Source organism: Manihot esculenta, chromosome 12 (assembly GCF_001659605.2).
Source record: "Manihot esculenta cultivar AM560-2 chromosome 12, M.esculenta_v8, whole genome shotgun sequence".
Taxonomy (NCBI): domain Eukaryota; kingdom Viridiplantae; phylum Streptophyta; class Magnoliopsida; order Malpighiales; family Euphorbiaceae; genus Manihot; species Manihot esculenta.
The window spans coordinates 24,590,440-24,615,988 of NC_035172.2; the positions used below are offsets into that span (position 1 = coordinate 24,590,440).

General features: G+C 36.1%; 1 protein-coding gene across 3 annotated transcripts in view; it reads right to left on the reverse strand.

The window, feature by feature from the left end:
- LOC110627590 (dolichyl-diphosphooligosaccharide--protein glycosyltransferase 48 kDa subunit) overlaps window positions 1–25,124 on the reverse strand; it is a 48,254-nt gene extending 23,130 nt beyond the window's left edge. Inside the window, exons 1-12 of one of the 3 annotated variants that reach the window (XM_043948756.1) lie at window positions 24,703–25,124; window positions 24,483–24,619; window positions 24,253–24,378; window positions 24,113–24,166; window positions 23,893–24,006; window positions 23,325–23,380; window positions 23,191–23,232; window positions 6,926–7,001; window positions 6,636–6,707; window positions 6,411–6,536; window positions 6,223–6,327; window positions 1,425–1,476 (exon numbers count right to left, since the gene is read on the reverse strand). In XM_043948756.1, the coding sequence (XP_043804691.1) occupies window positions 1,468–1,476; window positions 6,223–6,327; window positions 6,411–6,536; window positions 6,636–6,707; window positions 6,926–7,001; window positions 23,191–23,232; window positions 23,325–23,380; window positions 23,893–24,006; window positions 24,113–24,166; window positions 24,253–24,378; window positions 24,483–24,619; window positions 24,703–24,973 (1,188 nt within the window). In that variant the 5' untranslated portion in view covers window positions 24,974–25,124 and the 3' untranslated portion in view covers window positions 1,425–1,467. The other 2 variants (XM_043948755.1, XM_043948754.1) reach the window with 2 other exon arrangements.
- Between the last annotated feature and the right edge of the window lie 425 nt (window positions 25,125–25,549).

Consider the following 25,549-nt stretch of genomic DNA (forward strand, 5'->3'; position numbering starts at 1 on the left):
CTTAGGGTGTTTAATAGAAGCCAAGCCTAATTTTTCCACCATATACACACTAGCCACATTTGTGCAACTACCTCCATCAATAACGAGAGTACACACTTTTCCATTAACCAAACACCTAGTGTGAAATATGTTTTCCCGTTGTTCTAGGCTTTCTTCCTTAACCTGCATATTCAGAGCACGCCTAGCAACAAGCATCTCACAATGTGTAGCAAGCAACACATTATTAACCAACACATCCGAATCATCACAGTCATCGTTACAATTAGGAGTTTTTTGAGGTATTCTTGTAGAAGTGGAAGCTTGTGAGACATTCAAACTCTCCATAATTTCAGTTAACCTCTTAAGAGTCTTATTGAGCCTTTGTAACTCACCACTGACTGACTTCTTAAAGAGCTTATAATCGTTACCCATATTCGATTCACTTCCATCAGTACGATCCACCACATTCTTGTCTTTACTCATCCTACCTTAAATCAATAAAAAATAAAAAGGACTAGCAAATATTGTGTTAAAAAAGAAAGTACTCAAGTGTTTGCACTCTTACCATTCTTTTGCTGATTCTTCAATTGCACTTCAAAAACTAAGGTCAACCAACTAACCACAAGGTGCGTTTAATGAAACAAAGAAGAAATCCTAAAGAAAGAAGACACTGACAATTTGGAAAGTAACACATGAACTAGGTTTTGTGCTACTTGAAAAATATCACCTAGAGTATAGACACAAGCAAACAATACTCCAGCAATGTAAAGGAAGCAAAAGCAAGCTTAAATCAAAAAAGAAAATTAGAAATCAAATAAAAACGAACCTGGACAAAAAATATTGCATTTAATTCACTTCAACGCAAATTAAATATGGATCTACTTAAATCTACCCAAAAATGAAAATTATCAAAACCCCACAAATAGAATCAGAAAAGAAAAATGTAAATTTCTCTCAGATCAGAAACATGGACGAAAATTCTGGTATTAAAAGAAGGATTTGACATCAAATCAATTTAGATGCAATTGCCCTAAATGTGCACTTTAGGAAATAGGCAGAATTTCTTTTATCTTCTAATCTGGATTCGACTAAATTCAAAATTCAAAATTCAAATTGATTCTCATAAATTACTGCAATTAATTGAGATAGGTAAAGCAATATAAATGAAAAAGGAAGCATATCACAATTTCGGCCAGATCAAGGTAAATAAGGCAAAGGCGAATTTTTTTTTTTTGGATTTCGAATTTTTTTTTTTTATGATTAATAATCAAGAAGGTGCAGTCATGGATACACAAGCTTTCACCGGAAACAACAAGGAAGAAAATGAAAACTCAAAAACCCTAGATCCTAAGATAAATCAGAATTTACCTCACTTTGGCTCTGATACCAACTGATGCGGAACCCAATGGCACAAGCCTCAAACCCACACGCACAAGTAGATATGGAATTCAAAGATTTGATAAACCTACCTCCTATGGCACCCCACACTTAGAGAAGCTGAAACATCAATGATCGAAGGATTTAGATGAGAATCTGACAAACACCACAATGAATAGTTGATAAGTAAGCCAAGATTCCTGGTGCAATTGATGAAAGCAAATCCTCACTCTCACTCAAAACAATATACGCCAAAGGCATGAAAAGAATTCTGAAATTTTGATTAAAAGCTGCCTCTTACAATTGTTTCTTATCCTTATATAGTAAGGAGAAAAACAAATAAAACCCTAAGACACTCTTCTTTGACCTGACTTAAACACATAAGGCCCAAGCCCAATCACACACTAAAATAACACATAAGTATAAAAACATAAGCCCAAAACATGGCCCAACACTCTAAAACTTAAAAGATAAAGTATGGCCAGAATACAAGCCCAAACAAAGCTAAAATAAAACAAGTGTTAAATAATAAAAATATAACAAGCCCATCATAACAAAGCTGAATCTTCACAAAAGCCTTACTTGATCTTCACTTTAGGCTTCCATTTCTGTAGTTTTAGCCCATAGGTTTGATTAGGCTCCCTAAGCCTATGATTGCAAGTGTTGCACCAAATCTGTCCCATATGAGTTGAAGCACGCCCCAAATATATATGGATCATATGAATATGATTTTGAACTCCTTTTAGATCCATTTGAATGACATAAGTTTGCTCCACACCATTGTTAGAAATTTGCCCTGTTGGATCCGTATCACCATCAAATCCACCACTGAGTGACCTTGACCTCCCCATTAGTCTTCGTAAAGGTAAACAACAGTGTAAACCTATCTACTCTGTTGCTAACTTTCTGTTTTATGATCACCTCTCTACTTCTTCTATCTCCTTAATTGTCTTTCTAGATTCCATTTCTTTGCCTAAGACAGTTAAAGAGGTCCTGACTCATTCTGGATGGCGTGATGCAATGTTTGAGGAGATCAAGACTCTAGATGAAAATCATACTTGGGAACTAATTGATTTACCCTCTGGCAAGAAGGCTGTGGGCTGTAAATGGGCTTTTGCCATCAAAGTCAATCCAGATGGCTCCATAGCGAGGCTTAAGGCCCATCTTGTAGCTAAAGGTTATGCCCAAACCTATGGCATTGACCATTCTGACACTTTCTCCTGTGGCAAAAATGATCTCAGTTCACTTGTTCATCTCCCAAGCTACTTCTCAACATTAGTCTTTACACCAATTAGATATCAAGAATACATTTTTACATGGTGACTTTCAAAAGGAGGTGTATATGGAGCAACTACCAAGGTTTGTTGCTCAGGAAGAATATGGGAAAGTCTGACATTTGAAGAAATATTTGTATGGTTTGAAGCAGAGTCCCCGTGCATGATTTGGCAAGTTCAGTGAAGTTCAAAAATTTGGGTTGAAAAAAGCAAGTGTGATCATTCAGTCTTCTATAGAAATTTAGATATTGGTATTATTCTCCTTGTTGTATACGTCGATGATATTGTCATTCTAGGAAATGATAGTTCAGGGATCTCCTCTCAAAAACTACTTGCATGTGAGTTTTCATACCAAAGACTTAGATTAGCTTAAGTATTTCTTAGGAGTTGAAGTCTTAAGGAGTAAAAAGGAAATTTTCCTGTCTCAAAGGAAGTATGTCCTTGACTTACTTGCAGAAACTGGAAAGATGGGAGCTAAACCATGTAGCACACCAATAATTCCTAATATATGTCTTACAAAAGATGACGAAGACCCTTACAATGATTCAAAGAGGTACAGAAGGTTAGTTGAAAAGATGAACTACCTTATAGTGATGACTCGACCAAATATTGCTTTTGCAATAAGCATTGCAAGCCAGTTCATGTCCGCACCTACAGTGAAACATTAGGCTGCTCTAGAACAAATTCTATGTTATCTAAAAGGAACTCCTGGTGTTTGTTCTAGAGCGGGAGAATACAGGTTTAATAGGTTTTGAACTGGGCGGGATCCAAAAGTGATAGAAGGTTGACTACAGGCTACTATGTATTTGTTGGAGGAAACCTAGTGTCTTGGAAAAATAAGAAGCAAAATGTAGTATCCTGATCCAGTGCCGAGTGAGAATACAGGGCCACAGCTCAATCAACTTGTGAGATTTTGTGAATAAATCATCTGCTGAAGGAAGTTGGTATGGATGTTGCGTCACCCGCGAAACTTTGGTGTGATAATTAGGCTACTCTTCATATTGCATCCAATCCAGTATACCATGAACGAACTAAGCATATTGAAGTTGATTATCATTTCATCCGTGAGAAGATTCAAGAAAATTTATTCTCCACCAGTTATGTGAAGTCATGAGAGCAACTAGGTGATCTACTCACCAAACCTTTAAATGGACCTCGAATAGAATATCTTTCTAACAAGTTGGGCATAATAAATATCTATGATACAACTTGAGAGGGAGTGTTAGAGTGTGAACATAATATGTACATAATTATAGGCTAATTGATTGATAGAGGATTATTAGGAGTTGCCTTAACAAAACCTTATAATCTGTATGTATACCCACTTACTAGAATGAAAAAATATACTGAAATTGCCCAATTATTTCTTATTTTATTACAGTAGTTTGTAATTGTATATCCCTTTTATAGATCTCCAATTGTTTTCTCCAAGAGGAAAATGTATCAAATTGAAAATAGCTACAGTACAATCACATATGTTAGCACTTTTACTATTATTTGTTGATGAAAATATTGATTCCCTCGACTTTGCAACTATAAAATCTGCTTTCCGTTTCATATGGGGTTCAGACCATATCCACTTGGTATCCAATATAAGCCTAATACCCAAAAAATTCCAAACCTTCCCTCATATATCCAATTTTATCCTTTTCCTTTTAATGTCAAAACTGAAATAATACGCATCTTATTGCTCTGTTTTAAAGTTTATTTTCTTTCCCCAACCCCACCCCTATCTTTCTTGTTGAGCCCTATTGTACAAAACTAAAATAAATGAGACAAGATCTCATCCACCATAATCATCCTCTCCTTGATCTCACCCATCAGAACCAGATAGCTGCCAAACGCTTCATCTGCTATAGAAGAAAAAAGGTCTAAGTCTTTGGACAATCTTTGTTTTTACTTCTCGGTTCATCTCCACTTCCTTTTGCTCCTTCCCACCACCCCTAAGAAGAGGTGTGCAAAATTTGGGTTATACTGCCAATCTGAATAGAACCAAACTGATTTTAACACCTTGGCTTGATTTGTTTCTCTAAATAGTTCACTTTGGTTTGCCCAAATGGAAAAATGGTTATGGTTGGTTTGGTATGTATTTTTAACAGATCAAAACAAACCGTAAACAGAACATACAAATGCACACACCCCTTTCTCCTATATAGATGGTAAATTAATTCTATATCTTTATACTTTTAAATATGAATGTGCTTTTCTTTTAATGTCCGCTTTATGTGTTAATGTCATAAAGTATATTTAAAGGATTTTTATGGCCCTTTTTTATTATTGTTGAATTATTAATATTATAATAAATGTTAATGACTCTTTAATACTTTGAGATAAAATTAAATTCAAACACTATTATCAAACTGTAATATTTCGATTTGTTTCGGTTTTTAATTTTTGTATACCTAAATGATTCACTTTTGGCTTGATTTAATATATACATACATATATATATATATATATAAACAAATTGTATTGTACAGTTTGGTCTGAAAATCATTCTAAACTGCACCAAAACCAGACCATGCAACCCCCACCCCTAGGAGACAACACATAGTATTGCATGTGCCACTATCAGAAAATCCACAATAGTAATATCCTGGTGCTATCCCTGTCCCTAAATGAAATCTAAAATTTGTTACCCCTAGTTGATGCAGATGTAATTTTAAAGAATGATTACCGATTCTAGCGCCAAACCAATTCCAGCTGGAGAAGCTATGTCTCCATTGTTCAGATGCATTGGGCTCACCAGGAGAGAGAGGGGGTGTGTGGAGGATGGTGAAAGTAAAAAACAAATATTAACAAAAACCATTTAAGAAAAATATATACTCTTGTTTCTATTTCATTGACCTCCTGGACAAAATTGCAACTCACTTTTCAAAATTAGGCTAAATTGACAAAACTAGAAAGATATTGCAAATCCACAACTTTTTTCTTTTACTCATTATGCCTGTGATATAACCAACTTATAGGGGGAAAAATTAACATCTAACGGATTTAAAAATAGAAAAATTTACTATTTAATATCTGAATATTGTCATTATTAAAAAGTCAGTACTTGTATTTTCATAAACCTATTAAAACATTTTTATCTTTTTACTCCATTAACGAAATAGCCTTTCCGTCCTCTTTTCCATTTTTTGTTAAAAATAGATAAAGAATGAGAAAAAATTTTTAAAATTCAATTTTGCCCCTAATAAATCTTTTTATTTAGTCCTTAGGTATTGCCATTATTAACGAGTCAATCTCTGCATTTTTAAAAATTTATTAAAATATCCTTATTTTTTCTCTCCGTCAAGGAAATAGTCTTCTTCCTCCTCCTTAAAGAAGAAGAAAAAGAATAAAGAAGATAATTTGGTCTTTTACTATGTTTTTAACGGCAGAAAGATAGAATTTAATGAAAGGACTATTTCGTTGATAGAGGAAAAAAGATAAGGATATTTTAATAGGTTTCTCAAAACCGAGGGACTTACTTGTTAATAACAGCAATAACTAGGGACTAAATAGTAAATCTCCCTTAAAAATATTACATTGGCAAGTTGTTAAGTTGAGATGTTAAAGCAGAAACAGCATTAGTATTGCCAAAGGAGCTTACCTGTTTGGAAAGAGACAAGCTCGCATATCCAAGCCTCTGATACTCGACCTTAAACTGGAAAACTCCATACACATCAGGCACCTTGAATGTTGTATGATACAGACCCTGAGAAAAGGTATACAAAAGATTAGAGATGCTGTAAAAACAATGTTGCAAAGTAAATAAGAAGAGCCCAAGGAAACAAGTACCTTATCGTCGGTTGATAGGGTTTTCAACACATAAGGGCTCATCATGTAGAACTGAACCTGAACATCATTGGCGACATATGGTTCCCAGCTCTTTCCAGACCATTCATATATCTCAATATAAAATTCCTGCAATCAAATAAAGTTTTATGGCAGAGTAATTACTCTTTCCTAATATAACTTCTAATAATGTAAATTCAAACAGATTAAACTGAATGGAGGTGTTACCAGATCATCTTTGATCCTATACATTGCAGGTTCATCAGTTTCCCCAACTTTGTGATGCCTAACATTAACAGCCTGGAGATCAAGAACAAAACTTAAATGCTAAATTATGCATCATATGACAAGGAAAAAATAATCAAGTTAAAGTTAGGGCTCTATGCCATAGGTAGCCATAATATCAATAATCCAAAGCTGACTTGACAAAATATTTACTTATTTTGCATTGGGAAACATGCAGTCATACATTGTTAAGACAATATAATAATCCAGAATAACTTTTAGATATGTCTCACCTTCAGATGACCTCTTTCATGGAAGATCCATTTGGTAAGTTCAGTCACAAACTGCTCATTACCAGATTTCTCATATCTGTTATTAAAACATCATAGAAAAAATAATATTTGCTATTCAGAAGAACACAGTGGAAGGCAGGATGAAAACACATGCATTGGAATCCATGTGCTTAAAAAATGATTCCATAATACAAAATTAACAAAGAAAAGAAATGTAAATTCAAATATAGCACGTTGGTTAAGCCCTTGTTCAGATGCATGTCACAGATGGCAGTTCCTGACCCATTGAATTTATTTACAATTTGTGCATAGTAATCATCTATCAGGAGAATGAAATATATATAAACCTGGCGCACTGTCCTAAACCCCTTAGCGACTTGAGAAAAAAATTTAAAAAAACAAACTCAATATTGTTGTGTGATATTTTTACCAAAGGGGGAATGTTAAGTTTCCCAGTTAAGGATCGTGTCACGGATCTGCGGGTAGGAGAGTTACCTTCAGCTGTAACCTTGCCTTTATTGCGATTCCCTCCTCTCTGAGTGAAACCTATGATGAAAGAGTATGAGAGCTCAATAGAGAGAGCTTGGGTACCTCAGGGCTCATTAAAAAAGAGCTCCAAATATTGGAAGAATTGGGTAAATAGTTTCTGCTTATTTTATTAATTAGTAATAACCCCTTTTTATAGTAAGGCTTACAATGCAAATAACTAATCAGATACAAGCAGAGTTTAAATTGAACATGGTCACTTATCTACCTAACAATATAAAGAGAAATCTAATCTACTGCTTAATAAATTCAAATAGAGATAAATCTCTTAATCTGAAAAGATACACTTCTACTACTGATGGACTTCTAGTTTTGTTTGAAACGCTTGTTGTAGTGTTTGCCTATGAACTCATCCATAACATCACTCCTGTCCGGGGGGAAAAAGCTTGTGCTCAAGCGGAAAGTTGGGATAAGCGTCTTGGAAATGAGAAAGGATCCCCAAGTGGCATCAATGTCGGAACAACTAAAGGTGAGCATTCGGTCAGTTCAATTTAAAATCAAACCGAACTGATTTTGGACGGATATAGAATCGAATCAAATCGGTCTAATTCAGTTTGATTCAATTCGGTTTAATCGATTGGACTTTTTAATGGACTTTTTATTTTTTACACCTTATTTTTAATATTCTAAAATTTAATTAAAATATTTCAACATTGATTATGGTCTAATATCTCTATATTATCAAAAATAATATATTATTATTACTAATTCGTTCGATTCACTTTTTTCAATTTTTTTCGAACCAAAATCAAACTGAATCAAAATAACTAAAATTTTTGAAATTAAAAACCAAACTGAATAAAAAGTCGAACCGAATTTTTGAATTACTTCAGCTTGATCGACTTTTTTAATTTGAACAGAATCCTGCTAACTCTTAGGAACAGCCAGTCCAAGCAACTAAGATTTCCCATGATCCATGATTTAGCCGAGATTTGATGATGCAAGTCGGAGTCAGAACAATTCGACCATCTAATGTTGGAGGCAAGAGAGGAGTGTGATCTGGGAGATCTCCTTTAAATGGTTTGAGTAGGGAGACGTGGAACACATTAAGAATTATGTTGTCTGCCGGTAATGCTAGTTTATAGGCAACTGCACCAATCCTTTCTGTTATAGAAAATAAATATGTTGATATAAGAAGTAAATATTGATAGATGTGTTAGTTGCTTAATCTTAGGGATTGCATGATCATAGGCTTGATAAAAGGATTTCCTTTCCTTGTTATAAGTTATAAAAAGTAAATATGTTAATATAGGAAGTAAATATTGATAGATGGGTCAGTTCCTTAATCTTAGGGATTGTATAATCATAGACTTGATTTTCCTTCCTGTTTAGTTACCGTCTCTCATGTATAAATAGATTGTAATCTCTATTGTGAAAGAATAACAAATATTATCTTTCTACATGGTATCAGAGCCTTTCTCGTAGAGATTTAATTTTTTCTCTCTCGTCAAGTTTTAATTTTTTTTTTTGAGACTTAGGACTCTGTTCATTTTGAGTTACCCATAAAGGGTAACATTTGGATCTCACCGTCGTTAGAGTCGCCACACCGTCCCCTTATTAGATATGAGGTTTGCCGTTCGGGTGTTGGGTGGAGGTGTTTTAGGTACTATTCATATTCGGTACTGTTTATTGGCACTGTTCACGAGTACTGTTTATCGGCACTGTTCACGGGGTACTGTTCACGTGGTACTGTTCATCGGTACTGTTCACGCCGGGTACTATTTTATAATTCTATGTTTCTTTTGTTGCTATCGTTTTGGGTTGGTTGTCCTTATGGCTGAAGTTAAAACCACCACCGTAACTGATGTGATTCCTATGATGACTAAAATCACGGAACACAAATTGAATGGATCTTCCGATCAGGGAATTTTGATATCTGCAGATGAGTATGCACAATTCATCCAATACCAGGCATCTCTAAAATCCTCTAATTCCTCCTCTATCATTGCAATTGCCGAGTCAGGTAACTCTACTGCATGTATTGTGTCTTCATCCTCCAAATGGGTTATTGATTTTGGTGCTACCGATCATATGTCAGGTAATTCTACCCTTTTGTCCAATCTTGAGTCTCATACATTGCCTTCTTATGTTACTCTTGCTGATGGCACTAAATCTTCTGTCATGGGTTCTGGTCATGTCAACTTAACCCCTTCTCTTTCTGTATCCTCTGTGTTATGTCTCCCTAAGTTCGCATTTAATTTGCTTTCCGTGAGTAAACTCACTCGTGCATTGAATTGTTGTGTCTCATTCTTTCCTGATCACTGTGTTTTTCAGGATCTTTCGACGAAGCAGATTATTGGTAGAGGAAGTGAGTCAGAGGGTCTTTACGTCTTGGATCAGCAACTACCTCGATCTCCTCGATCTCTGGTATGCTCCCCGCGTTTAACACCTTTTGATGTTCATAGTCGTTTGGGGCATCCTTCTCTCTCGGTTTTGAAGAAATTATATCCACAGTTTCATTCTTTGTCTATTCTAGATTGTAAGTTTTGTCAATTTGCCAAACATCATCGTTTACCTACACTGTCTCGAGTCAATAAACGGGCTTCGTCTCCCTTTGAGTTAGTCCATTCAGATGTTTGGGGTCCTTGTCCTGTTGTGTCTAAGTCTGACTTTAAGTATTTTGTTACTTTTGTTGATGATTTCTCTCGTACTACTTGGTTATTTTTAATGAAGAGTCGTTCAGAATTATTTTCTATTTTTTGTGCATTTTATGCTGAAATCCAAACCCAATTCAATACTTCCATCCGTATATTGCAAAGTGATAATGCTAAAGAGTATCTCTCTGGGGAATTTCAATCTTATTTGTTACAAAAAGAGATTCTTCATCAGTCCTCGTGTTGCCATTCCTTCACAAAATGGAGTTGCTGAAAGAAAAAATCGACATCTTCTTAAAGTAGCCAGAGCCCTCTTATTCCAAATGAAGGTACCTAAATGTTTTTGGGCTGATGTTGTATCCACTGCTTGTTTTTTGATCAACCGCATGCCTTCCTCCGTCTTTCATGATGATATCCCTTATAACATTTTGTTTCCCACTAAATCTTTGTTTCCTATTGAGCCACGTATCTTTGGTTGTACTTATTTTGTTCGTGATGTTCGTCCACAGGTTACTAAATTGGATCCCAAATCACTCAAATGTGTCTTCCTTGGCTACTCTCGACGTCAGAAAGGGTATCGTTGTTTTTCTCCTGATCTGAATCGATATCTTGTGTCTGCAGATGTAACATTCTTTGAGTCCACTCCGTTTTTTCCGCCATCATCTGTTTATAACACCCAGGAGGAGAAAGATGACCTCTTGTTATACACTGTTCGCTCTCTGTCTCCTCATACTACTCCTACACCTTTCGCTCATATGCCAAGTCGCCCTCCCATCTTTCATGTTTATTCCAGACACTTAGAGGACTCTGACTCCGTTCCGCTACCCGCTTCTTCGTCGACCGATTCTGCTCCCACTGGACCTTCATTGTCTGATTTAGATTTGCCCATTGCTCTTCGCAAAGGTAAACGTACTTGCACTTATCCTATTTCATCTTGTGTCTCTTATGATCAATTATCCTCCTCTTCTCGTTGTTTTGTCACTGCTTTAGATTCTATTTCAATTCCCAAAACTGTTATTGAGGCTTTGTCCCATCCTGGTTGGCGTGCTGCAATGGAAGAGGAAATGATGGCCCTTGACACTAATAGTACTTGGGAGTTGATGTCCTTGCCCCCAGAAAAGTGGGCTATTGGGTGCAAATGGGTGTTTGCAGTGAAAGTAAACCCTGATGGATCTATTGCTCGCCTCAAGGCCCGTTTAGTGGCCAAAAGTTATGCACAAACTTATGGAGTTGACTATTCTAATACATTCTCCCCAGTTGCCAAGCTCGCATCTGTCCGATTATTTATTTCCTTGGCGGCTACTCATGATTGGCCTTTGCATCAACTGGATATTAAAAATGTTTTTCTTCATGGTGATCTTCAGGAGGAGGTTTATATTAAGCAACCACCTGGTTTTGTTGCTCAGGGGGAGTCAGGTAAGGTTTGTAGACTTCGAAAATCGCTTTATGGCTTGAAACAGAGTCCTCGGGCATGGTTTGGCAGGTTTAGTGAGGTGATCCAACAGTTTGGAATGAAGATGAGTAAGTGTGATCACTCAGTGTTTTATAGAAATTCTGATAGTGGAGTAATTCTGCTTGTAGTATATGTGGATGATATCGTTATTATAGGAAGTGACATTGCTGGCATCACATCCCTAAAAGAATTTCTTAAAACACAGTTTCATATAAAGGATTTGGGTTCCTTGAAATATTTCTTGGGAATCGAAGTTATGCGGTGTAAGAAAGGCATCTTCTTATCTCAAAGAAAATATGTTCTTAATTTGTTGGCAGAAACAGGAAAATTGAGTGCTAAGCCTTGTAGTGCCCCAATGACCCCTAACCTTCAACTTACCACAGAAGACAGTGAGTCATTTGCAGATCCTGGAAGGTATAAAAGATTAGTTGGCAAGCTGAATTATTTGACAGTGACTCGTCCTGATATTGCTTATTCAGTGATTGTGGTAAGTCAGTTTATGTCTTCTCCTACTGTTGCCCAGTGGGATGCTCTGGGACAGATTCTTTGTTACCTTAAAGGGACCCCAGGGCGAGGCCTATTCTATGGTAACCATGGACACTCAAATATTGAATGCTTTTGTGATGCTCTCCTACTATTGCCCAGTGGGATGCTCTGGGACAGATTCTTTATTACCTTAAAGGGGCCCCAGGGAGAGGCCTATTCTATGGTAACCATGGGCACTCAAATATTGAATGCTTTTGTGATGCTGATTGGGCAGGCTCGAAAGTTGATAGGAGGTCAATTAGTGGGTATTGTGTTTTTGTGGGAGGTAACTTGGTCTCATGGAAAAGTAAGAAGCAAAATGTGGTCTCCTGTTCTAGTGCTGAATCTGAATATCGAACCATGGCACAAGCCGTTTGTGAAATCTTGTGGGTACGTCAACTGTTGGAAGAAGTTGGGTTCACAAATTCGATGCCTGCTAAGTTGTGGTGTGATAATCAAGCAGCTATCCACATTGCCTCCAATCCAGTATTTCACGAAAGGACTAAACACATCGAGATTGATTGTCATTTTGTTCGTGAAAAAGGTCCAACAAAAGATAATATCAACAGGACATATCCGAACTGGAGAACAATTAGGAGATATTTTCACTAAAGCTCTAAATGGGACTCGAGTTGATTATATATGTAACAAGTTGGGTATGATTAACATTTATGATCCAACTTGAGGGGGAGTGTTATAAGTTATAGAAAGTAAATATGTTAATATAGGAAGTAAATATTGATAGATGGGTCAATTGCTTAATCTTAGGGATTGTATAATCATAGGCTTGATTTTCCTTCCTGTTTAGTTACCGTCTCTCATGTATAAATAAATTGTAATCTCTATTGTGAAAGAATAACAAAATTATCTTTCTACACTTTCTAGATAAGGTTTAGGTTTCTCATATATAAATATATTGTAACCTCTATTGTAATACACAACAAAGATTACTCTTCTACATAGTATCAGAGCCTCTATACGAAAGATTTAAATTTTTTTCTTATGTATTATTTGGAGACTTAGGACTCCATTTGTGCTATTCTTTTAGGTTACCCATATAAGGTGACATTTGTCTCTCACTGCCCACCCAGGAAGGACACTGGAGAGCTGGCGACGCTGCCTTGAAGAGCCGATGATTGTTCAACCTACAAGTGGCCTTCACGTGCTGCAACAAGTTTCTGACACCGTCCCACTCGTTGGCGTGTGGAGGCGAGCGTTTTCATTTTTGCTCCAGTCACCATCGCTGGAGTCGCCTCGAAGTACCCTCTTCAGTTCTGTGGTCAGTTTGCCGTTTGGGTGTTTTGTAGAGGGTTTTAGTTTGGATCGCATTTTGGTACCGTTCACGTCCCTTTTTTCTTTTCCTTGTGTCTTCTGTTGCCATTGCTTTGGATGGACTGTCCACATAGATGAAATTAAAAACGCCATAGCTAGTGTGATTCTTGTGATGACTAAAATCATGAAACACAAATTAAATAAATCTAATTTTTTAGATTGGAGTAAGACTATCCGTATTTATTTACGAAGTATCAAAATGGATGATCATCTTACCAAGGATCCTCCAATTAATGACACTAGGAAAGATTGGATGAGGGATGATGCTCGATTATTTTTGCAGATCCAAAATTTCATTTATAGCGAGTTAATCAATTTTATTAATCACTGTGAATTTGTTAAAGAATTAATGGATTATTTGTAGTTTTTATACTCTGGCAAAGGGAATATTTCTTGCCTTTATAATGTGTATAAAGCGTTGTATCGAACTGAGAAACAGGATAAAACTCTGACCTCACAAAAGAGTGTATGAGAAACTTAATGTCTTGATGCCTTTTAGCACAAATGTGAAAACTCAACAAGCTCAACGAGAGCAAATTGCTATTATGAGCTTCCTTGCAGGTCTCCCTCTAAAGTTTGAGACAGCTAAATCTCAAATTCTTTCTTACTCTAAAATATTGTTACATGATGTTTTCACTAGGGTGTTGCGTACAAAATCTTCCTCTTCAGTTCCTTCACATACCACTAGTGCTAGTGCCCTTATTAGCCATAATGACAGTGGCAGACAGAATAATGGAGGTGAGAACAAGGAAGGTTTTAATAGTGGTAGAGGATCTCAGCGTCCTGGGGAAGCAGTTCCTACTTCTGACTCTGGTGGAATCAGTTCGGTTATTTGAAAGGGACCGAAAAATTTAGGTGCCAACTATGATGATGTTGTTTGGTAACAAAAAGACGTCTATAGGGATAGAGACGTAGCCAAACCCAAGCACCCTTGTCAAATAGAACCTCCAATAACCTTTGTCATATGTTGCTTTCATGCAAACTTGAGCTTGCTTAAGCCGAGTTTGAATTTCAACTAACACTAGATCTCTTTCTTGTAATGCTTGATCCCAAGTGTCTACACTGCTTTAGCTAGCCCAATAAGCTCACAATCATACGCTGCTAGTTTGAAGTGTCTTGCAGCCAATTTCTAACTGAAAAAGGCAATTGGATGACCATGCTGTTGAAGAACAGCCCCTATACCTCCCTCTGACGCATCGCATTCAACCACAAATTCAAAATCAAAATCTAGCAATTGAAGAACCGGAGAGTTTGCTGAGTGCTGCTTTTAGTTGTTGAAATGCCTCTCTAGCTGCAACAAACCATTGAAAATTATTTTGCTTCAATAATTTTGTGAGAGGACTTGCTATATTACCATAGACTTCAATAAACTTTCGATGCTAGCCTGCGAGGCTGAGGAAACTGCGAAGGGCTTTAATGGAATGTGGTTCTGGCCATTCAATTATTGCTGAAATTTCGCTTACATTGCTGTCACCCCTGTGCCACTTATGACATGACTTAAATAGGACACCTGTTTGACACCAAAAGAGCATTTAGAGCGCTTTAGGAATAAATGATGCGAACGTAAGAAAGTGAAAACCTCTTGAATGTATCTCATATGCTCATCCCATAATTTGTTGTGGATCAAAATGTCAAAACAAACTTTCTCAAAAGAGGAGAAAACACATTGTTCATAAGTGCCTTTAAAAGTAGAAGGCGCGTTAGTAAGACTGTTATGGACTCTTTTCTAGTATTTGATTTATTTTACGATTATATTGCTAAGTATTTAATTTATTTTAGGATTAAATTGCTTTATCTTATCTCTTAGTTTTCTTATTCCTTAGGACTTATCTTAATAGAACTGTATTAAAAAGTAACGCTATTCTTTATATATATTGTTGAAAATCAAAAATAAAACAAACAGATTTATTTCATCTCAATTGAGAACCGAACTCTCTCTCAACGAGTTTCAAAGGTCAGAATTCCCTTTATTGAGCTTACAACAACAATTGGGCAAGGAAACAATCAAGGAAAACCAACAGTTTCGGCCTTGGACACTGATTTTACTATAAGCAAACCTATGACGCAATCCATAACCCAAGATCATAATAAATTAGTATCAGAGCCTAGCATCGTAGGAGGTCAAAATAATCTACAGCAAAAGTTAGAATCCCATATCAAACTCTCTAAAGAAAGTTACCAACATCAATTTCAGGAACAAAGAGAGATTCGAGGATTACTTGAAACCATAACTAAGCAATTAAATTTAGCTCAATAGGTTGAATAGAGGAAGAATCAAGATCTTGAAATGGGAACAAGCAGTAGCAACAACAACAATCAAATTTTCTAGAGAACTGAAGATCGGGTTGATGTTAGACCTGGAACTACAATAGTGCCGCACTACACTAAGTTGGACTTTCCTACCTATGATGGCATGGAAGACGCATTGGAGTGGCTGAACCGTTGTGATCAATTTTTCCACAATCAAAGAACTGCAAAAGCCGACAAAATGGGACTTGCGGCATTCCACATGATTGGATAGGCTCAATTATGGATTTTCAAACTAGACCTGGAAGTTTTTAAAGGTGTGCAGTTCTTCCAGGTCCACAATAGGTGGAGTTATTCATAGCTGGATTAACTAAATTGATTAGAATGGATGTGGAACTTCAAAGTCCACCCAATCTAGCAACGGCTATGAGCTTAGCAAGGACCTTTGAGAAAAGATAGACTTTGATACAAAATAAAGCTGTAGGAAATTTTTCACCAACTTAGGTGAGGGATAAACAATATGCACCCTTATCATCCACATTACTGCAAAATCAAAGCACCAATAATATTCTGATAGTTAGTCACACCACTAGCACTCAGGGCCCTATGGTAAAGAGATTGACTAAAGGCGAAATGGCGGATAGACGTGCGAAGGAGCTGCGTTACAACTGTGATGAACGTTATACTGCGGATCATCAATGTAAGATACTCTTTTGGTTAAAGGTCGACGATTGGCGTGATCCAAGTGAAAGCACACACTAAAGAAGCAGTCCAGAGATTTTAATTCAATGGACCTTTGAGCTGCTTGAGGACAAGCTCTTTATCCAGAGGGGAGTGATGTTATGGACTCTTTTCTAGTATTTGATTTATTTTAGGATTAGATTGCTAAGTATTTAATTTATTTTAGAATTAGATTGCTTTATCCTTTATTTTAGGATTAGATTGTTTTATCTTATCTCTCAGTTTTCTTATTCCCTAGGACTCTTATCTTAATAGAATTGTGTTAAAAAGTATTTAATTTATTTTAGAATTAGATTGTTTTATCCTTTATTTTAGGATTAGATTGTTTTATCTTATCTCTTAGTTTTCTTATTCCATAGGACTCTTATCTTAATAGAATTGTGTTAAAAAGTAACACTATTCCCTGCTGGAAAATTAGAAATAAAACAAGCAGATTTATTTCATCTAAATTGAGAATTGAACTCTCTCTCAATGAGTTTAAAAGGTCAAAACTCCCTTTATTGAGCTCACAACAACAACAATTGGGCGAGGAAACAATCAAGGAAAACCAACGGCTTCGGCCTTGGACACTGATTTTATTGTAAGCAAACCTGTGACACTATTCATAACCTGGGACTGTAACAAAGGCCAAACGGCATAACTAAGAATTCAAAACGGTCATGATGTGTGCAAAAAGTTGTTTTTTCCACATCTCCAGTATCCATTCGAATTTTGTGGTATCCCGAGCGCAAATCCAATTTGTTAAAATATTGAGCCCCGTACAATTCATCGCCACGGGATTAGGAATTTATCTTTGATAGTCCTAACATTTAATTCCCTGTAATCTATACAAAATCTCCACGAACTATCTTGTGTTTTAAAAAGTAACACTAGAGATGAGAAAGGAGAGCGGCAAGGACGAATTATACCTTGCTAAAATATGGATGCACATTGTTTTTCAATTTCATCTTTTTGCAAATGTGGTTAGTGATATGGCTGAACTACTACAGGTGAGGATCCAGGGAACAGACAAACCCAATGATCACACGATCTTATTGGCAACAACTCATCCGGCTCATGAAACAAGTCAGAAAATTCTGCCAACACTAAGTCTAAAGAGGAGTAGCTGCATCTCTTATAGAATGGACCTGTGGCTTGAGTTCTTATTGTCGGCCATGTAATATAACCCGCCTCCCTTCCCTAATAAAATCCATGGTTAAAGCCTCAAAATCCCAGACAATGCATCCTAAAGTTTTAAGCCACTATACTCCAAGAACTACATCAAAACCATCTAACAGTAATAAATAAAATTCATTAGGAAATTGTTCACCTTTGGCCTGCCACTGTTCAACACACAGCCCTGTACTTGAACCTTTTCTCTTGTCTATTGCTACCTGCAATCCAGCATGGGGTTGAATCAACAGCTTAAGTCGTTGGGCAGCAACCTGACTTATGAAATTATGCGTGCTTCCCAAGTCGACCAATATTGTAATTGGACAGCCCTTAATCTCAGCTATTACCTGCATCATTTGTGAATTTTGTTTAATCCAGAAATAGCATGTAAGGAAATAGTGGGCTCATCCGTCATCAATTCTGGAGACTCACCTGCTGCATCCTGTTCTAGCTCAATCCAAGACAGCTTCTCGCATTGGCACCCAAAGGAGTATGTTTTATCACAATTAACAAAGCCTCTTTGCCCTTCTATCTGCCATCTCTGCGCTACTTAACTTTAAGATGAAGGATGTTATGACACTGCTTGTGCTAGACTGTTGTATGGAGTTACCAAGAACCAAAAGTTGCTTAATTGATGAAGATGTCGTTATGTTTGTGGTTGGGGGTTTCAGACTGACCCAAGAATGAGGTTTGCAAGATCCTGTTTTGCTCAGTTGTTGTTTTCTCTCAAATGCTCGGGTCCAATTCATGGTTGTGGCTAAGTTTGGTGGACACTACATTTCCACATCAGGGCAGATACTTTCAATTATGTCAGCAGTAAATAAATCTACTTGATGGTCCATTCTCACCGTTTTTGCTCGGGCCAACAAGTTTTGAAATTGTCATTGGTAGTTCTCCACAAATCCAATCTGCTTTAAGTTGAATAATTCCCATAACAAATTGTTTCAGAGGGAAGATACGAAACACATGTTGCAAAGCTCCTGGAAATCATTCCAAGAGAGAGTTGGCTCTTTATGTTCTAGCCTGTACACCCATAAGCTTTCCCTAACATGTGGAAAGCTGCCAGCTTGACCTTGTCTTCTTCAAGTGTATTTTGGTTTTAGAAAAATTGATTAAAGCTATGTAACCATATCAATGGATCATCATTTCCGTTATATGGAGGGAAATCTAGCTTTGTATATTTGGGAATCATCCCTGCCCTTGTACCTACAAATCCTTCTCCGTCAGGTTTGTTAGCTGAAGTCGACTGACTACTACTGCTAGTTGCTGTCTCCTTGCCTCGGCTTGTGTTAGATACTGCCAATAACTCCTGCAGTTGTTTGGACAAGTTGAGGAACTGGGCTTCCATTTGAGCGAATCTGGCTTCATTCACAGCTTGTGATTCCTGCAGCATTGATCACAACTCCTCTCTTTGGTCTCCCATGACAAGTGGCTCTGATACCAATCTGTTAAGTTCCCTAGCTAAGGATCGCGTCACGACCTTTATTGCTATTCCCTTCTCTCCGAGTAGAACTTATGATGAAAGAGCATGAAAGCTCAATGGAGGGGGCTGGAGACCTGGAGTACCTCAAAGCTCGTTGAAAGAGAGCTCCAAATCTTGAAAGAATTGTTTTATTCATTAGTAATAACTCCTTTTTATAGCAAGGCTTACAATGTAAATAACTAATCAGATACAAGAAGAGTTTAAATTGGACATGGTCGCTTGTCTAGTTAATAAGATAAAGATAAAAATCTAACCTACTACTTAATAAATTCAAATGGAGATAAATCTCTAAATCTGAAAAGATAAACTTCTACTGCTGATGGACTTTTAGTTCTGTTTGGAACGCTTGTTTTATTGCTTACCCACAAATGCATCCAAAATAGGGAACAGAAAGGGAAACAGTATCATAAATGTCTTACATAGGTATATGCATGATGCCATTGGCACGATGTTGGACCATACCTGCCAAACATGTGCGTTCATTTCCAATTTCACCTACAGTTGCCTAGAACAATGGATGTCCTGGATCATCATGCAGACATGCAAATTACGCCACTCAGCTAGAAATAGTTTGCACAAGCGGCAACTTAGTTGACATCAATGTAGAACATGTTACATGAATCATATCAATTTGGTTTGTAGTATGTGAATTACATTATATTTTACAATCCCAAATCTAAAAACTAGGGCCGAGCATTCAACGGTTAAAACTGAACCAAATCGAACCAATATTTTCATTTGGTTTGGTTTTTCGATTGATCAGTTCAGTTTCAGTTTTAATTTTTTTAAAAAAATTGATTTTTTGGTTCAATTCGATTAATTCAATGGAAAAACCGAATTAACTGAACCGAACCAATTTTTTTAATACTGCACCGTTTTGCCCTTTTAAACCTAACTATATAAACTTTTCTTCCCCAAATGTCTCTAACCTAGTGTATACGGCAGCCACCCTTCCAACCTCATCTCTCAATCCCAATGTCATTCCTCCTTCAATCCTTCTTCTTCATCATCGTTCTCCCCATTTCCTTCCCTACTCTTCATCCTCCTTGCTGTTTCTCACTCCTCACCTATCTACTTCTTCTTCTTCTTCTTCTTCTTCTTCTTCTTCTTCTAGCTCCAATGGATTCATATTTTTTGACAAAAGTAATGGGTTCACATTCCCTACATCTGTCGATCTATTGGTTGTCGGTATTGCTTCATGAGCCCACTCCCTTGGTGATTCGCCGCTCCACTGTTCATCGATGATGCGAAATCCAGGATCAATATGTGATAAAAATCCCGTCACACAACTTGATAAAAAACAAAGCAAAGATATCTTCCGAAAGGTTGCTCTACTGCACTCCTAACCAACTAATGTGATTAGAAACATATATAATCAAGCAAATCTAGTTTTGAGAACGCCACAAGAAATTCTTGATAAGTTAACTAAGCATGGAGGAGATCCATATTAAAACGCCACAATGTTAAATCTTGATAAGTTGCTAAATAATGGAGAAGAACCAAATATTGTTCATAAAATCATTTTTATTCATTGGCTTATTGTGGCTGCCACTTAAAAGGTGTTTTTATAGCCTTCAAACCCTAATTCTATTGTAGGAAGGTGTAATTACAATATAGGAAGGGTATCTAGTCAAATAGTAAAACCTGGATTACATTAAAGATCATTTTCCTAAATTATTTTGGAGAAATCTCTTTCCTAAATGGACTGCACGAATTTGGCTTCTAATATAGGCCAAATTAATTTGAAACAAATCCCACAAAATACTAAAATACCAAAATAATAAAACTGGCCTAAATACAATTTGGCCATACATGCATTATGCGATCTAAATTGTGTTGTGCATCCACATGTATTGAAGAGAATGTGGCTTGTTTCCTTATTCTCCCATGCTTCCCAAATATAGTTCTCATCTCATAAACCTTGAATTAAGCGACAGTAACTTGAATTGTCATGATTTGGAGTTTTTCATTTTAAATCTTTGAAGCATCGTATTATTTCCTTACTCGTATCAATCGACGCCTGGTTTGTTTGCTCCATTTGCTACATTTTCATCCATGTGATCCTTCCTCTGCGCCATCTTTATCTGTTCGATCCTGCTCCATTGTTTAATTTTATGGATATTTTATATATTTTGAATCCTCTATTGGATATTTGAATCCTATGTGTTTATTATGTATACATTTATGGGTATTTGTTTATTGAGATTTGTAAATGGATTGGTTAGATAGATCTGAGGTGGATTGCATCTAGTATTTGGGAATTTGGGGTTTGCAGTTTGCTAGTTTGTGTTACACTGCGAATTCTTGAATCTTTGTCTCAAAACCGAAGGTTTTTAACTGAACCGATCAATTCAGTTCGATTCGGTTAGTCTCTTACTTCGATTCGGTTCCAGTTAGCATTTTTTGTTAAATCAATTTTTTCTTATTTCGGTTCGATTTGAAACCAAACCAACTGAATGTACACCCCTACTAAAAACACTAAATCAAATAATAATTCCTTTTTTTCAAATGTTATGATGTATAAATTTTACAAGATTAAACAAGTAAAAAAAGAAAGTCAAATTTCTATTATTTTTCTTCAATATACTATTAAATTATTTTATCAATTAATTTAAAAACACAACAATATTTTAAAATATCATGGGTTTTTAACTAATATTTAATAATATAAGTTGTGGGCTTATATTATTATTATTATTAGCATTATTGTTGCACATTCAAGGTATGTGAATTACACATCATTATTATCATGAATTTTAAAATAATGTAATATAATTTAAAATAATTTAAGAAATAATTATCATACTTCATCAAATATTAAAGTTCTTCTCCTCCTCCCTTCATCATCCTGAATTATTACACATTTGTGGTATGTGAATTATACTTTTGATTTGTCAAAAATTTTCTTTCCTCAAATAATAATATATTATTATATTTTTAAATATTTTGTTATTGCTCATGAATTATTAAAGTAATATAATTTCCAATAATTTAAAATAAACAATCATATTACCTTTATTAATTACTATTCTTCTCCTGAATTGTTGTCCTCTTTTCTGCAACATTTGTTGAGTTACTGGATCTCACATTTTGGCAACCTAGGTCAGCCTAGCAAATTAGGGCATAAACAACTATGATTTCAACCAAGCCCAAGGTCAGATGCCCTTAGTGCTCCCAAGCTAGCTTACGAGTGGTTTTATGGGGTTCCTTAGCGTGCACCTTAGGGCCATGAGGGATTTTTCTTTATTTTAACCTTTTATTAGTCAGTTTCACTTGTACTGTTGGATTTTTCTTGTCATAATGATTTGGGTTTAACCACTAGATCCTTCTATTTAAGTTAATAAATAAGTACATTTAATCAACTTGTACAAGGTGAATGTCACAATGTGATTTGGTGTTTTGATCTCATGTTGAAGTTACCCCTCCCCCTCCTACTGAAAGTGATTGTCTTTAGGGGCAAACAGAAGTGCTTCTAGGTTTGGGCTATCCTGTTAGAAATTACAGGTAAGAGGACCTATTTTAAGGTGATGGATGAAGAAAGTGAAGCATTTGGTGTGTGTCTGTGTGTCCTCTACTGCACTATGCTTGGTGGTGGTTGCTATTCTTTTACTCTTGCATACACATGGATCTTTTGCAAAGCTAAGATCCCTTGAGGTTATGTTCTAAGTTTGCAATTTCCTTGCACTCTAGTCTACCATGCATAACTAATATGCTTCATATTTTATGGTGGTCAAGTCCAGTAGCTATCTTCTTAGCAGTATTACTATTTATGTGTTATTATTGTTGTTATTTTCAATTTTTTGCAGTCAATTAATAATACAACAAAATGAAAACATTATACACGTATTCGAATCCTCATATCATTGAACCTCACACTTGCAATTTGCACATGGTGCCTAGGCCTCAAGTGTATTGTGCGCCTTGTGCCTTTGACAATTATCTATTAGATTAGCCAGTTAAAAAAGTGACTAAACAAAATGTGGTAGATTAACTTTCATGTACTCTTTGAAATGCATGAAAAATTAGGTTCCCATCCTAAGCTATCACATTACATATTAGATTAATATGTGGAGTTAGTTGTATCCTACAGAAGTATAAATGTGAATCAGAATAGTGTGATGGTTTTAAAAACCCTAGAAGCCCCCAATGATACATACGAAAAGAGAAGTCAATATACAACAGCTTAACTTACTTTATTGTGCTCTCAGCATTCTGCACACCTGATCTGAAAAACCTGAATCACATAGAAAGGAGACTCCATCAAATGAATAAGTACTCACTAGAGATACATTAATAGTGCAGGAAACAATCACAAAAATTACATACCGGTTACTAAACATATCTATGGAGCCTGTAATCATAATTCGAGCATTGTTTCTGGCCTGCATCACGTAAAAACTGTTAACGAAGGGAGCATACTCTTAAAATTTATTTTCATCAAAGCTCAAGCCAGGTAAAAAGTTTACAGTTTACAGTTGACACTGAGGCATCCCACTGTCAAATAGCCAAATAATTAAGCAGTGTAACTATAAACAGAAAAACATTATGTATCAACCCAGCAGATAGAGATGATCATGACATCCAGTAGACAGATTTACTGGAACCACATATTAATCTTACTCATTAGTTTTCTTGCTTAATTGACAGATATAAACATCTTCGTCCTAGAGCAACAAAGACATGCATAATGGCACAACCATAGTATGGATAGTAGAGCCTTACATGAGATTATAACTATAAATAAGAAATTATAAAATGAAAACAGTTCTCTCGCCCATGTCAACTCAGGAGCATGTGTTTAGGTCTGTGTGTGTGTGTGTGGGGGGGGGGGGGGGGTGGCAGCAGGGGAGAGAAAGAAAGAGAGGAGGTTGGTTGATAATGAGATCCAACTTACCTGCACTACTGAAACTAATGAGATGGTAGCTCCAGTGAGTGACGGAGGACTTGATAACTTGGAACTAGGATTGGCTGAATATGCTGAAGAAGAAGCTGAAAGGACTTTCAAGGCCTATACAAATACATCACAGAAAAGCAAGCAAGAACCTTAATCTGTGTACACTTTTTAACTTTAGCCATATTAACAAAGAAGAAAACCAAGTCATATTTGACCCTACCAGGCGATTGGCTGCATTTATAGAATGAGCAACACCTTTAAAAAGTACAGGGGCCTGTTCATTACATAAAGTTAAACGTTCAGAGGTTAAACATTAAATTCAAAAGAAATATGAGAAATGAACAGAACAATAAAACCAACCTCAATTTCAGTTTTTCCCAGTATAGCATCAGATTGAATGAAAACATCTGCAGCAATCAACGTATGATCACCTTCGATCTCTGAGACCGCATAGTTTTTGTGATCGATGACCATAGCCGATGGATCCTGCGGTATTGCGTAAATTCTATCAAATAATAAAGTTCGAAATGGGAAAATAATACCTATGGATAACGCATGTCCATAAATATATACAAATTATTTAAACAGACCTCATCAAAATCAACTCCACATTCTGTGGCGATGCTCTTAATCAAATCAGATGCAGAAGCATCAGCGGCTACAACCAAGTCATGTCCCGAGTCGACGAAGTCAAGCACAGCCGTTAAATCCAATGCACCTCCAAATCCTGACCAAAATAATTGAGAAATCAAAAAAGCCGATCCATGTAAGCGTAACTAGAAAGAAACAAATCGAAATCCAAGAACTTACTCTCAGCAGCAGGAGAGAAGAGAACCAAGCCATCATACAAGTACTGGCCATATCTCTGAAGCGCAAGCTTGGGATCATCGGCAAGCTTGAAATCGAGGTCGAATCCCCGAGACTTGAGTGAGTTGAAGAAAATGGAGTGGGAGGATTTGAGAGAAAAGTCATCAAGCAAGACTAAAATCCGGCGATCGGTTGGGGATTCCGGTGAGAACGAAGAACAGAGAAAGGGGAGGAGTGAGATTGTTATGAGTATTGAGATCGAGAACTTCTTCATTGCCACGGCTCTCCCTCTTTAAGCCCGGAAGGGAAATGAATTTGGAATTTCGGGATGTTTAAATATCTACGAGGTTATGGTCGAAAGAAAACGTTTCCGTTTTCAGTTGTGCTGTTTATTGTCGGGGGATGGCGAACCGATGTCACAAGTAGGCTTGGGATGCAGATTTTAATGTTCAATAAGATTACTATGAGGTATTTAAGTTTTTAAAAAATTTATTAATTTATTTTTATTTTAAAATCACTTAATTAAAAAATCTCTTTTATTTTATAAATTTAAATTTTTTAATACTTTTTTCAAAATAATATTAGTTACTCATTTTAGCATTCATAGATAAATTAAATAATTTGAATATATAAAATTATAAAATTAAATAAATAAATAATCAAATTTTTTTAATAAATAATAATATATATTTTACCAATTCTAGTTAGCCTTAATCATAGATCTATCGGAGATTCTCCCAATGAGAACTCTCATACACTTAAATTAGATCTATAAATTCTATGGTGGAGTATCTCTTCAAAGGTTGTAGAGAAAGGTTACAGGAAAAAGATGAGGAGAGAGAGAGTGTCA